This window comes from Dipodomys merriami, unplaced genomic scaffold, assembly GCF_024711535.1.
Source record: "Dipodomys merriami isolate MVZ:Mamm:240054 unplaced genomic scaffold, mDipMer1.0.p SCAF_6, whole genome shotgun sequence".
NCBI lineage: Eukaryota > Metazoa > Chordata > Mammalia > Rodentia > Heteromyidae > Dipodomys > Dipodomys merriami.
In genome coordinates this window covers 56,195,331-56,213,651 of record NW_027206179.1, presented here as the reverse complement: position 1 = coordinate 56,213,651, position 18,321 = coordinate 56,195,331, and the positions used below count along the sequence as shown (strand labels likewise).

The window sequence follows — 18,321 nt, the reverse complement described above, 5'->3', positions numbered from 1 at the left end:
GCTGAAGTGCAGCACCCAGGCTCTAAGTTCAAACCACACAACTGACAAAAAAGAAAAGAAAAAAGAAAAAAAAAAAAAAAGCTCAGGAATATTGCTAGTTCAAACTCCAGCACTGGCATGCTGCCTTGCGCTCTCTCTCTCTCTCTCTCTCTCTCTCTCTCTCTCTCTCTCTCTCTCTCTCTCTCTCTCTCTCTCTCTCTCTCTCTCTCTCTCTCTCTCTCTCTCAGACACACACACACACACACACACACACACACACACACACCACACACACTTCTCCAAAGATCACACGCACTGAATAAGGTTTTGTGATTCAATTAGATGTTTTTTGTTTGCATTATTATCTTCCTTCTTTTTAAAAAGTTTCTGAAATTTCCATCTCTAACTCTCAGAGATCAACTGCTCAGTGGCTTTGTGGAACTGAACCTGCTGTCTCTCAGAGATGCTTGTGCTCAGAGTTGTTCTGTGGCCTGGAAAAAGCTGCATGTGTCAGCCAGGGATCAAAATCCTCACCTAGGGATCTCCAGTTAGCCCCAGAAGGTTAAAAAGACAGGCATGGCATGTCTTCCTGAATTTACCCAAACAAGCACCTGCATATCTTTAATTCAGAAATTTCAGAGGGCAGTCACAATTCTTACAGATGTCTCTTTTTCAAATTCTAAGTACTTTTTGAAGAGGAAAAGAGTAGAATAACTATTATCTCAAATCTCTGTTCCTGTGTAATAAACAGATTTGTATGATTAGGGGAAAAAGCATTACTGGGAGTAAACAAGGGAGGAAGTGACACTATTCAAAAAGAAATATACCCATTACCTCACTTATGCAACTGTAAATAACTGTAACTGTAACTGTACATCACCTTTACAATTAAAATAATTTTTAACAACATTGCCTGTGGATAAAAATACCTGGATCATAAAAAAAAAACACAAGAATGCTTGAAGAACCAATTTTAAAAATAGTTGAGTTTAAATTTTGAGAGTTTAGGGTGAAGGAGGTCATTGGGATGGGCAGAAAACCTATAAAAAGGAATCTGCACCACGAAAAACAGACAGACACCAGGGGGCAGGAAGAGCTCAAGCTGTGACTTCAATCCGGGGTGGCTGAAATGGGGTCTCAACTATTTTAGTTCGCCCTCCGGGTATTTATCAATTCTCTCGGCAAGCAAAGAAACGTGATGCTGACAAGTGGGTTGAGTTTGTACTTGGTCTAATCGTCTGTAATGACAGCTCTCCCGCTCAGCCCCGGCTCTGAAACAGCCTGAGGCTACATTCCCTAAAACTTATTCTTCGGTGCGAGTCTAGCCATTCTGATGCGAGTGCATTTCTCACGCATTCCAAATACCTGAAAGTTTGTTGGTGTTGCTGTTTGGTTTCCCTTTTTGCTCAGTGAATGTTGATTGCAAAGGAGTTTGTGAAACAAAACAAAAACCTCACCAGTCCGAGGTAATCTATGAGAAATCCACGTGGGGCGGGCTCTGGGTGGGGAGACCTTGCTCTAGCTTCTCATTTCAGTTGCGCTTTTGTGTGTTTGTTTGTTTAATAAGCCCCAGAGTTTCTTCTTCTAACACTGCCTTGGGTTTCGATGCAAACTCCTGCTGCTCCGTCTTTAACTTTCCACTTCGGGTTTGCAAGTTTGATTTTTTTTTTTTTTTCATTGATAGCAGAAGGGAGGTGGGAAGGAAGAGGGGGGAAATGAGTTGATCCGCATCGCAGGCCGAGGAAGAACTGGATCCCTCACCGCGGGGGTGGGAGGGAGACCCCACTTTCCCCCCAGATGAAGCCGGTCAGAGCCATGCGCCCTGCAAAGCAAGGGCTCCAGGCTGCGCCCCTGCTCTCTCGCTCACTCACTTCCCAGACAACCTGTTGCGCCTCCGTCCCCCAACCCCCACCCGGACCCCTCTGCCCGCGGTTTCCCCGCCTCGTCCCCCTAAGAGCTGATTGACAGGAGTCGCTACCCAACCCTGGGCTCGGGGCCTCCTCCGGGGAGCAACGATTGGCCTCCTGGGGGGGGACTAGGGTAAATGGGGGAGAGGAGGAGGGATTTCCCTCAAAGCCCGGGGTCGGAGGCGGGGGTGGGAAGGGACGGGGGAGACCCGGAAAGTTAGGAGTGCAGCGGGTGGCGGAGCCAGCGGGGGCTCCAGCCCGGGACCGCGCCGCGCGCGCGCCGCTCACCACTCACCCTTCTGGGTTGAGAACGCTGCGGGCAGCGCGCGGAAGACGGGACGCTTCCCAGAGGTGTCGCCCGCCGTCCACCCCGGGGTGGGGGGACCGCTGGTGCACGCTTCCAGGCTCACCACCAGTTCGAGCCCGAAGAACACTCGGACCATGCCAGCCACCGGGACTCCCGCGATCGCCCCCCGCGCGCGCCGCGCCGCGGACCCCACGGGCTTTCGGCTGACACCTGCGGCGCCGCCCTGGCTGCCGCTGCTTCTCCTGTCACTGGGAAGCCTCTCCGCCCAGCCCGCGGCCCCCGGCGGCGCAGCCCTGCTGTCCCCGGGTCTCTCGGGGGCTGCTGGGGTCCCGGCGGAGGAAGCCATCGTGTTAGTGAATCGCGGACTCCGGGTACCTTTCGGACGGGAAGTGTGGCTGGACCCGCTGCACGATCTCGTGTTGCAGGTGCAGCCTGGGGACCGCTGCTGGGTGACCGTGCTGGACAACGACGCGCTGGCCCAGCGGCCCGGCCGCCTGAGTCCCAAGCGCTTCCCGTGCGACTTCGGCCCCGGGGAGGTGCGTTATTCTCACCTGGGCGCGCGCAGCCCATCCCGGGACCGGGTCCGGCTGCAGCTGCGTTATGACGCCCCCGGAGGGACCATCGTGCTACCTCTAGCCCTGGAGGTGGAAGTGGTCTTCACCCAGCTGGAGGTGGTGACTCGAAACTTGCCCCTGGTCGTGGAAGAGCTATTGGGGACCAGCAACGCCCTGGATGCACGCACTTTGGAGTTCGCCTACCAGCCCGAGAAGGAGGAGTGTCGCGTGGGCATCCGGCCGGGCTTGGGTGCGCTGCCTCGCTATGGAGAACTCCTCCACTACCCGCAGATCCCGGGAGGAACCCGAGGAGGCGACCCCGAGCCTCTGTTGATGGACTGCAGAGCGTTTCAGGAGTTAGGCGTCCGTTACCGCCACACAGCTTCCAGCAACTCGCCAAACCGGGACTGGGTACCCATGGTGGTGGAGCTGCGTTCCCTGGGAGCTCCGGTAGGAAGTCCTGCTTTAAAACGCGAGCACTTCCAGGTGCTGGTGAGGATCCGAGGAGGAGCTGAGAACACCGCCCCCAAACCCAGTTTTGTGGCCATGATGATGATGGAGGTGGACCAGTTCGTCCTCACCGCCCTGACTCCAGACATGCTGGCGGCTGAAGACGCTGAGTCTCCGCCTGACCTGCTGATCTTTAACCTTACCTCTCCCTTCCAGCCTGGGCAGGGCTATTTGGTGAGCACGGATGACCGCAGCCTGCCCCTCTCTTCCTTCACTCAGAGGGACCTGCGCCTTCTGAAAATTGCCTACCAGCCCCCTTCTGAAGACTCGGATGAGGAGCGTCTTTTCGAGTTGGAACTGGAAGTGGTGGATCCAGAGGGAGCAGCCTCTGATCCTTTTGCCTTCATGGTAGTGGTGAAACCCATGAACACGCTGGCCCCAGTGGTCACCCGGAACACTGGTCTTATTCTCTATGAGGGTCAGTCTCGGCCCCTCGCGGGTCCTGCAGGCGGTGGTGGCCTGCAGAACTTGGTCATCAGTGATGAGGATGATCTGGAAGCAGTACGGCTGGAGGTGGTGGCTGGACTCCGGCATGGTCACCTCTTCATTCTGGGGGCTCCCAGTGGTAGCTCTGCTCCCAAGACCTTCACAGTGGCAGAGCTGGCAGCTGGCCAGGTGGTCTACCAGCATGATGACAAAGACGGCTCACTGAGTGACAACCTGGTCCTCCGCATGGTGGATGGAGGAGGCAGACACCAGGTCCAGTTCCTGTTTCCCATCACCTTAGTGCCTGTGGATGACCAGCCACCTGTCCTCAATGCCAACACGGGGCTGACACTGGCAGAGGGGGACACGGTGCCCATCCCACCCCTTGCTCTGAGTGCCACGGACATGGATTCAGATGACTCACTGCTTCGTTTTGTGTTGGAGTCTCCCTTTCCCACCATGGGGCATCTTCTTCTTCGCCAGAGTCACTCTCCTGGGGAGGAGCAGGAGCTGACCAGGGGCCCGTGGAGGAAGCAGGGAGCATTTTATGAACGAAGAGTGACAGAGTGGCAGCAGCAGGACATAACCCAAGGGAGGTTGTTCTACAGACACTCTGGGCCCCACAGTCCTGGATCAGTGATGGACCAGTTCACATTTCGAGTCCAGGATAACCACGACCCTCCGAATCAATCTGGACTTCAAAAGTTCATGATACGCATCCATCCCGTGGATCGGCTCCCTCCAGAGCTGGGTAGCGGCTGTCCCCTTCGGATGGTGGTGCAGGAATCTCAGCTCACACCCCTGAGGAAGAAGTGGCTTCGCTACACTGATGTGGACACAGATGACCGAGAACTTCGTTACACTGTGACCCAGCCCCCCGTGGACACAGATGAAAACCATGCACCTGCTCCTCTGGGTACTTTGGTCCTGACTGATAACCCCTCAGTCGTGGTAACCCATTTTACGCAGGCACAGGTCAACCACCATAAAATTGCTTACAGACCTCCAGGTCAAGAGCTGGGAGTGGCTGCTCGAGTGGCCCAGTTCCAATTCCAGGTGGAAGACCGAGCTGGAAATGTGGCTCCTGGCACCTTCACCCTTTACTTGCAGCCCGTGGACAACCAGCCACCTGAGATCCTAAACACCGGCTTCACTATTCAGGAGAAGGGCCTCCACGTCCTGGCCGAGACTGAGTTGCACGTGAAGGATGTTGATACCGATGTGGACCACATCTCTTTCACTCTCACAGAGGAACCCAAACATGGCCACATGCGAGTGTCTGGGCAGACACTGCATGTAGGAGAGATCTTCTATGTGGAAGACATCAAACAAGGCCGGATTTCCTACCTTCATTCCGGGGACAAGTCTTTGTCTGATAGCTGCTCCTTGGAGGTGAGTGACAGACACCATGTGGTGCCAATCACGCTTAGAGTGAATGTTCGCCCCGTAGAACATGAGGCCCCCATGCTGACCCTTCCTGCTGGGAAAATAGAATCTTATCTGGATGTCTTAGAAAATGAGGCTACTGAAGTCACGGCTAATGTGATTAAGGGGACTGATGAGTACACAGATGATTTGATGTTAACTTTCCTCTTAGAAGACCCACCCTTGTATGGGGAAATCCTGGTGAATGGAGCTCCAGCAGAGCACTTTAATCAAAAGGACATTTTGGAGGGCTCTGTTGTCTATACCCACACCAGTGGTGAGATTGGTCAGTTGCCCAGAGCAGACTCTTTTAACCTGAGTCTGCCAGATACATCTCAAGAATGGACAGTTGGTGGCAATACTATCCAAGGTGTTACTGTGTGGGTGACCATCCTGCCTGTGGATAACCAGGCCCCAGAAATTTCAGTGGGTGAACAGTTTATAGTATTGGAAGGTGATAAAGGTGTGATCACCTCCATGCACATCAGTGCTGAAGACATTGATTCCCCAAATGATGACCTCTTATGTACCATAGTGATTCAGCCAACTTCAGGTTATGTGGAGAACATTTCTCCAGCCCCAGGCTCTGAGAAATCAAGAGCAGGGATTGCCATCAGTGCCTTCACTCTGAAAGATCTGAGGCAGGGTCACATTAACTATATCCAGAGTGTCCATCAAGGGGTGGAGCCCGTGGAAGATCGATTTGTATTCCGTTGCTCTGATGGCATTAACTTCTCAGAGAGACAGTTTTTCCCCATTGTCATCATTCCTACCAACGATGAACAGCCAGAACTGTTTATGAGAGAATTTATGGTGATGGAAGGCATGAGCCTGGTGATCGACACCCCCATTCTCAATGCTGCTGATGCCGACATCCCTTCTGATGAGTTAACTTTTGTCATCACTCAGTTTCCTGCTCATGGTCATATCATGAGCCAGCTGATAAATGGCACTGTCTTGGTGGAAAGCTTCACCCTGGACCAAATCATAGAAAGTTCCAGCATTATCTACGAGCATGATGACTCAGAAACCCAGGAAGACAGTTTTGTGATTAAACTCACAGATGGCAAGTATTCTGTGGAAAAGGTGGTCCTCATCATGGTTATTCCTGTGGACGACGAGACCCCCAGAATGACCATCAATAATGGATTGGAGATAGAAATTGGGGAAACCAAAACGATCAACAACAAAATACTAATGGCCACTGATTTGGACTCTGAAGACAAATCCTTGGTTTATATTATCCGTTATGGGCCAGGACATGGCTTTCTCCAGCGACAAAAACCTACAGGTGTCTTTGAAAATATCACACTGGGCATGAATTTTACCCAGGATGAAGTGGACAGAAATGTCATCCAATACGTCCACGTTGGGCAGGAAGGCATTCGGGATCTAATTAAATTTGATGTGACTGATGGAATAAATGCCCTCATAGATCGTTACTTTTATATCTCCATTGGGAGTGTTGACATGGTCTTTCCTGACGTGGTCAGCAAGGGAGTCTCCTTAAAGGAAGGTGGCAAGGTCACTCTCACAACAGACCTCCTCAGCACCAGTGACCTGAACAGTCCTGATGAAAACTTGGTCTTTACCATCACCCGGGCTCCCATGAGAGGCCACCTAGAATGCACAGACCAACTTGGAGTCTCCATCACATCTTTCACTCAGCTCCAACTAGCTGGTAACAAAATCTACTACATCCACACAGCTGAGGACGAGGTGAAGATGGACAGCTTTGAGTTTCAAGTCACCGATGGGCGTAACCCTGTCTTTCGCACATTCCGTATCTCCATCAGTGATGTGGACAACAAAAAGCCAGTGGTCACCATCCATAGCTTGGTGGTCACTGAAAGTGAGAGCAAGCTGATTACTCCCTTTGAGCTCACTGTGGAAGACAGAGATACTCCAGACCAACTCTTAAAATTCACCATCACCCAGATCCCTGTTCATGGTCATCTCCTCTTCAACCATACCAAACCTGTCATGGTGTTTACCAAGCAAGACTTGAACGAGAACTTAATCAGCTACAAACATGATGGCACAGAGTCAAGTGAAGATAGCTTCTCTTTCACCGTGACTGATGGTACTCATACAGACTTCTATGTTTTTCCTGATACAGTATTTGAAACAAGGAGACCCCAAATGATGAAGATTCAGATCTTAGCTGTTGACAATAACATCCCCCAAATTACAGTCAATAAAGGGGCCTCTATGCTTCGCATCCTGACCACTGGCCACTTGGGGTTCATGATCACAAACAAAATATTGAAAGTGGAGGACAGAGACAGTCTACACTTTTCTCTTAGATTTATTGTGACCAAGGCCCCTCAACATGGATACCTCCTCAACCTGGGCAAAGGCAACCACAGCATCACCCATTTTACCCAAGGTATGTTTGACTTTTCTTTAAAACCAAACAATGTTCTAGGTCTTACTTCTTGAATAAATGCCTGTCCTTGAAAGCTTTATATGTAGAGCAATAAAAGCAGAGTTCAAAGGAAGGGAGAAAGAGAAGGAGACAGTAGATTCACTTTCCTGGGGAAATCGCTCCATTTTGGTTTATATCTCCTTACAGTAACTTCTATCAGAGTGACTGTAATGGATTGGGGGGGTCTTTTTTGTTGTTGTTGTTGTTTGCTGGAACTATGTTTGAATTCATGGCCTCACATTCTCTCTTGCTTTTCTGCTTAAGGCTGGAGGTCTATCACTTGAGCCACAGCTCCACTTTTAGCTTTTTTTCTGATTGATTTGAAATGAGAGTCTCATGGACTTTCCTAAGCAGGCTGGCTTCAACTAGTGATCCTCAGATCCCAGCCTCCTGAGTAACTAGAATTACAGTCATGAGCCACCAGTGCCCAGATATCAATGTATTTTGATAGTGGCAAGGTGTACTGTTAAAGCAGGAGCAAGACTTTGGTGAATTAAAAAAATCAAAGCAGAATTCCACTCTGCTACATTTTCCACACCTGTCTTCTGAGCTGTTATGTTTCATATACTGCATGTCCTTCATGAAGTATTTGAGTACATTAAAGAAAAGTGTGCTATTGGTTAATTGCTTTCATTCACATTTAAATTTATGTTATTTTCATTATTTTTAAGAACATTTGTGTCCACATTGTTGCAGTTATTAGGAACTTTGTAATGGGAAGAAAAACTATGTATGTATTGTCTCTAAGATTTTTATATTATGTTTATATTTTATATTTATATTTTGCGATATATTTATATTCAGACAAATACCTGTCTGAAAACCTAAGAGATAAACACCTGTCTAGAGTTGTAAAAGTTATATAGCATTGTAAGCTACTATGACAGACACACAAAAAGGGGGAGTAACAATGAATGAGGTATATAAAGGTTAATGATCACCTCCAAACCATACAGCTATTTCACTATTCTATTAAGACTCCAAAGAAAAGTAAGCAAGATAATAGTAGATGGTGGAAATTACTTTATCATTTGTGCCCTTCTGTCTCTCTCTCCTGTTGGAAACACAATATCAGACATTGGTTTCCTCTCATACCTGCATTCCTTAGGCAACAAGATTCCTCTTACCTCAATCTCCTGGGGTAGATGGATGCCCTTTGAAACAGGAAGGTTAGGTGACCTATGCACAGTTATTCAGCAAGGGAAGGGAGAGGTTCATTCAGTGTGCTGCCTGGAGAGTTAGGGCTCCGTTCTCCAGAATATACAACTCTCTCATTACAAAGGGATTTGTGTTGCTTTCATGAAAATCTGCCCACATTGGAATGGAAACTAGATCTACCCTGTGTGGGCTCTGTGGGTAAAGCTGGAGTCTAACCCTAGGCCATCCCAGAGCGGTATTCTTTTCCTGCAACAGTGTTCTGCACTTAGATAACAAATACTTTAATACACATTGATGTAGCAAATGGCAGTGTTTAAGTGAACTACTTCTCTGTTTGATGTTGGCAAATAGTCTCACACTCCAGCCTCCTGATTCTTGGCCCAAAGCCTGCATACATCCTAGGGCCTGTAGGGACAGGAAAACCCCAGAGTGCCAAGTGTCATGCCAGACCAGCAGGACACTTTTGTGTGAAGTCTTTCTGAGGATAGAGGGGCCTTGCCAGCTTAGCCCACTTTACTTTCATGGAAAATGAAGAGGATGAAAGGAATCTGTGAGAGGAAAGAAAATGGTACTTGCAATCTTCCTACTGAGCTGAAAAGGGAGTCTGATTTTGCAGAGTATTTTAAAAAGAATTTTTGGATGAAGGCAGGCAAGCTATTTAAATTCTGTGGACCAAGTTCAACAGTTGTAAATATTGGAATATTATTTCTGAAATATTAAACTCTAAAATGAAGCTATGTTATCATAGGAAATTGATCTATTTCTTAGTGGTTTTTGAGTTGCCATGGCTCATTTTCTTATGGCATTTGTAAAGGTAGAGTAGTTATGTTTATGATAAAAATTTCTAGTGTCTTTCAAAAAATAACTTCTAAGGGGAGTTAGTCATATTTGGTAAAAACTCAAACACTAACTAGGGAAACTGTTGGTATTGAATCATGCCGTATTCATTGGAACAAGTTGAGGCTAGAGTGTGGTTCGTGGCGGTGATTTATGGAGATTAGATAAGTGTTTAAAATGCAGAAAGCTCTAGAGAGCTGCCATGGCTGGCTGTTACTCCAGGAGGAGAAAGGAGGTGGTGTTTAGAGAGAAAACTGGGCTCTCTTTCTAATTTGCTTTTTGCTTTATCATGAGCAGAGATGCAAAACTGATGTGATAAATTTTTTTTTAATACACTGAGTTAAGTCAGTTTAGCGAAGGTGGTTCGTGAAGGTTGATTCCTAAGTTGATTGGCTTAGTGGCCCCTGGGAAAAAGAATTAATTAGTTTGTAAAACTCATCATTAACAAACAGTATAGAATTAGTCGGATTACAGAAATTGTTTATGTCAAATTTTACCTCTTTGCCAAGTTATCCCTACCCACAATCCTTCACTTTCCCCAAGGTCTGAATCACTTGTCTGGACTCTTTCTTCTTTGGGTAGAATACATAATGAGGGGAGAGATTGATGGAAGAGGTGACATTGATCAAGATGCATTGGTATTCATAAACTGACTTGCTGAGTTGAAACCCTTTTGTATAATTATTCAAAGATAGTAACTTTTTAAAAAAGAATATGTTATCATATCTTTTGTGGGATAATTTATTAATCATTTTCAGAAAAAGAGTAATGTCCCTAGATTTTGAAACAGGTATGGTTACTGAGCATATTAATGAATTACCATTTCATATTAATGAAAAACTATAGGATGATTTAGACTAGCTGAAATTAAAGCAATGCATATTCAGCAATCTGAAGAAAACCCAGTTAATCCTTAGATAGTTGCTTACCTCTTAGATTTTTTTATCCTTGAGTACTTATGTACTTTAAGAAATCTGGTGTTTATACTTATATTACATTTCTGTTATTCTTTTTTTAATCTTATTTTATTTTAAAGATGCAGTACAGAGGGGTTACAGTTACATGAGTAAGGTAATAAGTACATTTCTTTTCTTTTCTTTTTAAAAAATTTTTGTTTGTTGGTCATAGGGCCTGAACTCTGGGCCTGGGCGCTGTCCCTCAGCTCTTCAGCTCAAGGCTAGCATCCTCCCACTTGAGCCACAGCACCACTTCTGGCTTTTTTGAGTAGTTTATTGGAGATAAGAGTCTCACAGGAACTTTTCTTCCTAGGCTGACTTCAAACCGCAATCCTCAGATCTCAACCTCCTGAGTAGCTAGGATTACAGGGGTGACACAACCAACACCCAACTTAAGATAATATTTTGATCAAAGTCTTTACCTACCATGGAATTATCACAGTGAGGCCCCCTGGTTCTATTCACGCGTGTGTGTGTGTGTGTGTGTGTGTGTGTGCGTGCACACACACGTGCACACATGTGGTGTGTGTGCATTTGCATTTGTGCTGGTATTAGGGCTTGAACTCAGGGCCTCACACTGTCACTTAGCTTTTTTGCTCCAAGTTAGAGTTCTAAAACTTGAGCCACAGCTCTACTTCTGACTTTTACTGGAGATAAGAATCTCATGGACTCTTCTACCTGTGCTGGGTTCAAACCAAGATCTTCAGCTCTCAGCCACTTGAGTAGTAACAGACAGGAATGAGCCACTGACACCTGGCTGTTTCATTATTTTTATATAAAAATTTTAAATGTCAAAAGAAGTAATGCTGACAAAAAGTCTTTACCTACTTGAGATTTTAATAGAGTCCATTTCTTAAACCATAAATTAGTATTAACAAAGTGATGAGGAAAATAAACATGGTTTGGGTATGTGCCAATCAATGTTACATACTTTAATTTGGAAAGAAATCATGACATTTGCATGTCCTACAATTGTACTCATGTTCTATTTGCCTTTTAAGGTAATTGGTTAATATAGATAATAAACAACTTTCTTTTTTAAAGAAAGTTCTTAAAAAATAAGTCAATGCAGTGACAGATTTCTCAGATACTATCTGTTCTTACAAAATTTAAGAAAAGGTAGAGCATTGGAACAGTCATCCTCACATGATCAAGGGCATTGCCCCAAGAAAGGGATGTGTAGTCAGCAGAGTTCAGTTCATTCCTTACTGATAAAGAGAACCAACATACAAAAGCTGAATTTTCAGAGTAAACAGACCAAGAGCTGTACAGGGGAGGGGCCTGAACTGCTTAGCTCTGCAGAAACACACATGGGAAGGTACTGATACAAGTGTGAGCCAGCACCACTCAGTTCTTTCATTTCAAACTAAGTAACACTTGAGCCTTTCTTAGAATAAGACTTTGAGCAAAGGATTATGGGAAACTAGATAGGGAAAAACACACACAACACACACAGGCAAAAGTTTTCAATCTACTGGGAAAGGTAGCCAGATAGAGAGATACAAATGACACCAGCCAGAGTATGGAGGGGTCCTGGTATGCAGGAGAAGAATTCAATATTGTAACTCCTGTAAACAACAAACTTACAGTTTAGCAAAATGAAAACCAGAAAGCTGGAACAAGTGTTGTGGGGGTCAGACAGGCCAAGAGGAGGAGGGGCATCAGAATGGAGGGAGAAAGGTTGGGTAAATATAGACATAGTAGGCAATGTGCATTAGTGAAAATGGAACTAGGTCACTTTGAAGAGAGAGGTGGGGTTGAAAGGGATGGGGGAAAATGATGGAAGGGGTGACATTGATTAAAACCTCTTTATACAACTACTTAAAGGTAGTAATAAAAATAAAGCACACAAAAAAGACACCAGTGAGGAAGTGTGGGGAATTACTATAAACATAAACGTGAGATACCTTGGGACTTGCTTCACCTACAAGTACCTATGTTAATAAGCACATAATATTAACTCTAAAATCAGATTTTCACCTTCCTGAGATTTCTAATTATAAGTGAATCAACTTTCAGAATTGTATAATCCAGGATAGAGCATACATTTCACATCCGTTACACGGAGCTCTAGGAAATCATGAAGTAATTTGGAGATCCCAAATCTTGCCTTGCTTGAGATGATTCTTCCTCTTCCTTAGACCCATTGGCTTATGACTAACACCTTTGAACTCTGTAACAAGAGCTTTCAGTAGCTCTTAAGAAGTAGAAAATCCATAAAACATCACATACCTAATGTGGAAGCTATTTTTATTATAATCTGACTTTATATAACACTTGTCAATTCACTGATTGGCCCAGCTCAAGTAACAACCTATTGTTATTATCACACAATATAGTAGTTATTTGCTTTATTCTATTGTCTGGAACTGTTAAATAGATGAAAAAGAAAGTCTTAAAAAGGTTTGCCTTAGTACATGTTTTCTCTCATATATGGAAGCTGGATCTGAAATACAACTGGACATGATAACCTAGACAAGATTCTTGGTATTTACACACAGACTCCAGCAGGACACTCTAAGGGGAGAAATCCACAGAGGTACACCTCTGAACATTTTAAATGTATTGAAACAAATTCCAGGAAATGGAAACATGGGGAAGGGAGTTATTGTTTTTGTTCATGGTGGTAGTGTTCATTTTTTCTTTTGGATTTTTTTGTCTTTTATTCTGCAGTGGGCAAAAGAAGAAAGAAGGGTGAACAAATACATTCATGGTATTCAGTAAACACTATTCAGTAAACTATGCAGGGATGTGGTATGCAGGGATGAGAGAGGGGAACTGGGGGAAAGCAAAGGAAGGGGTGACATTGTCCAAAAAAAAGAAATGTACTTATTGCCTGACTTACGAAATGGTAACCCCTCTGTACAACACTTTAATAATAACAAAAATATGTTTTAGAAGAGAGTTTGCCTTAGTAATGAAAACAAATCTAGCCAAGTGGATTTCACAAAGGAGCAAGCAGTGTGAGGTGCATGTCTGAGAGAGTGTAACTTTCTACTATGAATAAAAGCTTCTGTTTTTATTAGATTTGTGTTTGAGTTCTAACGATAATTATTTAGATCTGTAGGATTTTTTTAAATCTCCTTGATTTTTTTTGTTTTAAACTTCAAAGAGCTTAAAGTTAGAAGCACAAAAAGTGAACAAGAGTGAGGAAGCAAAGGCTTTTCCTCTTCTGTGCCTGCTGGTAGGGCCAGTCGTACAGGGAGGCAAAGGATCTGATTTCAAGGCGGCCAGGAAATCTGCCATGCTTCAAAATATCTTCGTTTCCACCTGTCATGGTGTCTAGCATTCCGTATTTAGGTAGTCAGTCACTCCTTTGGTGCCAGGAGCAGCCACACCTTGCTATTATTATAATCTAAGTCCCCAGCTCTATTTATCTGTGTAAGGATCAGATTTCCATGAGACAGCTGGAATCCAAGGGGTTTAGAGATCAGGGAACTAATAGAGCACTGGGCCCTTTAGAAAGTGACCTAAAAAAAAAATCACGTTTACAGAAAAGTTAATAGCCAATAGCATAAGTAACAAGGAATTGGTTGTCTTATTTTTTTCTGTTTTGTTGTTGTTGTTGTTATTGTTTTCTAGCTGACATTGATGACATGAAAATCTGCTACGTTTTACGAGAAGGAGCGAATGCCACAAGTGACCTGTTCCATTTTGCGGTTGAAGATGGTGGTAAGTGTCTCATTCTCCTGGTAGTGAAACACAGGAGAGAAGTTTTTCCTGGTTGTTCCTCAGAAAAATTCTTACAAGGAATCTTTACTGAGTATCACGTGATGCTTCTTGGAATCTATGCAGAGTGAATTTGGCAAATTGGGAACACTTCTCATTGCAATCTGGCACAACCCTATACTGTAATAACTATAGAGAAATGTTCCAGTAGCATTTTGATTTTTAAGCATTCTTGTGATTTTTAACCATGAAAGAAAGGAAGAGATGGAGAGAGTTGTATAAATGGAATCCCACAGCCATATTCCTTGTCTGAGGTTGAATGCTTAAGGTCACTGGAAGATGTTGGAATCCAACTCTTCTCCACCCACAACCCTGTGCCCACTGATGTGCAGTTGCCCAAATGAGATACTGAGCTACACTTTCCTAGTGTGCACAGGGATGCTGTGTGGACTAATGATGGTGGATAGAGTGTTACGTTACCCTCATGAGGAACTTGGTACTAAGTAAATATCTACTTGATCTCATTGATATCATAGTATGTCTAATGATTTTCTCAGTTTGGAGGATTTTGTGACACAGTGTAGCTAAAAGTTTTCCAAGTTTGAAAAACAATGCCGAGAATGGGACATGCTTATGATTATGATTATGATGATGATGATGATGATTATTTATTTTTACTTTTGTGCCAGTATTGAGGTTGAATTCAGGTCCAAGGTGCTGTTTTTCTTCTCTCAATCCTGGTGCATTATTACTTATGTGACAGCTCCACTTCTGGATTTTTGGTGGTTAATTAAGTTACTTGAACTTTTCTACCTCCACTGGCTTTGAAGCTTGATTCTCATGTCTCAGCCTGCTGAGTAGTTAGGAATACAGGTGTGGCCGTTGGCACCCAGCTTTTGATCTAAGTTTCCTGGGGAATATGATTGTCATTATTCTCCCTAAGCTGACAAGCCAGTCACTCTGCTCAGCAACCAGTGCCAGTTCTCCCTTGGTCTGTAAAGGAAAATCTGACCCACTCTGGTATTGAATACACATATTTTGGTTTTGTTTGCCCTCAAAGGAAACACAGGGACCTCACTAAGTACTTATGTGTATAAAGTAAGTAAGGATATGTGCAAGAGAGAAGAGAGGGGAGAAAGAAATGATCTCAGTCTGATCTGTGTTCTCATGATTCTTTTAAAAACTGATGCATATTAGGTCATCCATCTCAGAATGGTTGCATCCTTACTCTGCAGGTTTATTGAAGCATTAAATAGCATTTGTTAGAAATATCACTGGACACAATGTGATCACAGCTGAAAAATGACATCTCTTGGGTGTGTGCCAGGGAGGCTAACTTGAGTTCAACTGTTTGATTCCTGCTATAAATCTGAGGCTTAATAAAGCTTATGCTATTATTTTGAGAGTAATCAAATCATAGTTTAGTGTTCTCCATCATGATAAAAATGTATCCCAATAAGGACCAAAGTTTTAAGAAAGAAACCAACTCATAAAAATTAGTCTGGTCGGGTGCCTGTGGCTCATGCCTGTAATCTAGCTTCTCAGGAGGCTGAGATCTGAGAGTCATAGTTCAAAGCCAGTCTGAGCAGGAAAGTCCTTGAGACTCATCTCTAATAAACCACTAGAAAATCAGAAATTGCACTGTGGCTTAAGTGGTAGAGCACTAGCCTTGAAGTGTAGAGCTGAGGGACAGCACTCAGACCCAGAGTTCAAGCCCTACGACTGAAAAAAAAAAAATTAGTCTGGTTATTGACTCTTGCTGCTCAAAGGAGAAAAATTCTACTCACTGAAACTATAGAGTAAGGACCTGAAATATTCAGATATTTTCTGCAGGCATAGACTAGGTTTATTTCGTAGAATGACTGTACAAACCGCAACAGTGAAGTGCTTTTCTTTAAAATTAGAAAAACGAACAAGTAGCTCATGGCTATAATTGTTCTAAGATACTGTAGCCTATATTTCAAAATATTTGCTTTACCTCATAAGCACACACACACACACACACACACACACACACACACACACACAAACCAAACACACACAATTATTCTACTATTCTACACATACATTGCTAGATGAAATAGTGGTAGCATTCACCTTTAAATAATTTGCCTGCATTCAAATGTTGAGAAACATGTAGTATTATATTTAGATATTTTCAGTGAGGAATGAGTAGGTGAAGAGGCTGGGCTTATTTTTAGAATTGCTCAGAAATGTGGTAGGGCTTTAAAAGATGATCTTTGTGTTTGTGGAAACAAGAAGGGAGTCTTTTCAGATTTCTTGGAGCTGCAGTTCACGTGGAACTGAAGATTCCAGAGATATTTCTTCTTTAATTTCTTCCTCTCTGTAATTGTGTTATTTACGGGGCTCAGGCATACTCTGGCAAACTAATATTAAATAGCACTAACCTTAATTTCCAGACTTGCACAAAACTTCCCCTACATAGGAGAAATGCAGAAACCTACAAGATTTGGAAAAAAATATATGTGGTTCTCAAAAGTTGACTTAACTTAAGTTTAAGGAAGTTTTTTTGGTACTGCCTCATAAGTAGTCTAATGTTTAGATGAGAAATTCGGTACTAAGCACTGGCTGTAGAGGTTTATTACATAGTGAGAGGTCTCCATGCCCATAAATCATTCTTAAAAGATATGTGAACCTCTTCCACTATTTTACATTTGGGAGGTCAGTTGAGCACTACAGCATAGTCAAGAACTCTCTCTAAGGGTCACATGGACTTTTCCTATCCAGGCTGGCTTTGAACCTTGATCCTCAGATATCAGCTTTCTGAGTAGCTAGAATTATAGGCATGAGCCATCTGTGCTTGACTCTACTCCTAATTCTCTTTCCAATGTACTAATTCGCCTGCTTCAACTCTACAAGCTTGGGTTTAGATGGATAGCTTTCTAAGGGAATTACTGTGCCAAACTTAACTCTTGAATAATCTAGAAAATAACCTATCATAAATGTCAGGGATGAAGAATATAAGAAGAGACTAAAACAGAAGCCCAAGCACTCTTTTCCTTTCTTTTTTTGGTCAATTGTGGGGCTTGAACTCTGGGCCTGGGTGCTGTCCCTCAGCTCTTCAGCTCAAGGCGAGTGCTCTACCACTTGAGCCATCGTGCAATTCCGGTTTTCTGGTGGTTAATTGGAGATAAGAGTCTTGTGGACTTTCTTGTCCGGGCTGGCTTTGAACCGTGATCCTCAGATCTCAGCCTCCCGGATAGCTAGGATTACAGGCGTGAGCCACCATTGCCCAGCATCCAAACACTTTGCTTCAGATTTAATGGTGGTTCCCTGAGAAGCTAGCTGCCCATGGGATTCTTCCATTTTAATGTGGCCATGCATGTTGGTCGTCCACTACTCAAGGGAAGGTACTTGTTTCAGAGTCACTGAATTTCAGGTTTAGTAGTAGCACATTTATATTATCAATGAGAGAAATGAGGAATAGATAATGTCAGGCTTTTTATCTTAGGAGTACTCTACTACATGTGGACTTAAAAAATGTTGGTAGATCTAGCACTGAGTACACAAAGCACACAGAGAGGCTTACAGCTTGGAGTTTTTCCATTAAGCTTTAAGTCTTCTGCATAATTTATTCATGCTTACAGAATTTTGCCTTCCTAGCATCCTACTGGGTACAGTAAAGTAGCAACAATGAAAGTAGCATGGTTCATATTTCTCAGATAAGGAAATGGAGGCATTGAAATTGGTAACTGATTACCTCAAACTCCAAAATCATCAAGAGGCTGATTTATAGCATAGATACTTCCCCCAAATAGTGAAAACTGATCACTTCCACCCTTGTTCAGGACAGCAAGTTTGTGTCTCAACTTTAAAGATAACTGAGTACAGTGGTTTATCATCCGAGCTATCCAGGAGGTGGAGATGTAAGGATGGCAATTGGGAAACAACATGGACAAAATTAAGAGCTCATCTCAACTAACAAGTTGAGTATGATGGTATGTCCCTCTGGTCTCAACTACTTGAGAGGCATTAAAGTGCATCTCAGTCTGAAATCAGCCCTGGGGGGAAAAAAGCAAGAGGCTATTCAAAAATTAACAAAACCGAAAAGGGATGGCAGCTTGTATCAAGTGGTAAAGCACTTCACCAGCAAGCACCAGGGCAAGGCTTTGAGTTCATACGCTAGTGCCTCATAAACAAAATA

General features: G+C 43.9%; 1 protein-coding gene across 4 annotated transcripts in view; it reads left to right on the top strand.

Annotated features, from left to right (window-relative positions):
• The first annotated feature begins 2,228 nt into the window (after positions 1–2,228).
• Frem2 (FRAS1 related extracellular matrix 2) overlaps positions 2,229–18,321 on the top strand; it is a 168,272-nt gene continuing 152,179 nt past the window's right edge. For all 4 annotated transcript variants that reach the window (XR_011367901.1, XR_011367902.1, XR_011367900.1 and 1 more), the window contains exons 1-2: positions 2,229–7,497; positions 14,070–14,159. Coding sequence is in view for 1 of the 4 variants with exons in the window: in XM_070002916.1 (XP_069859017.1) it covers positions 2,328–7,497; positions 14,070–14,159 (5,260 nt within the window). In the remaining 3 variants the exon portion in view is untranslated. The remainder of the gene's footprint in view (positions 7,498–14,069; positions 14,160–18,321) is intronic.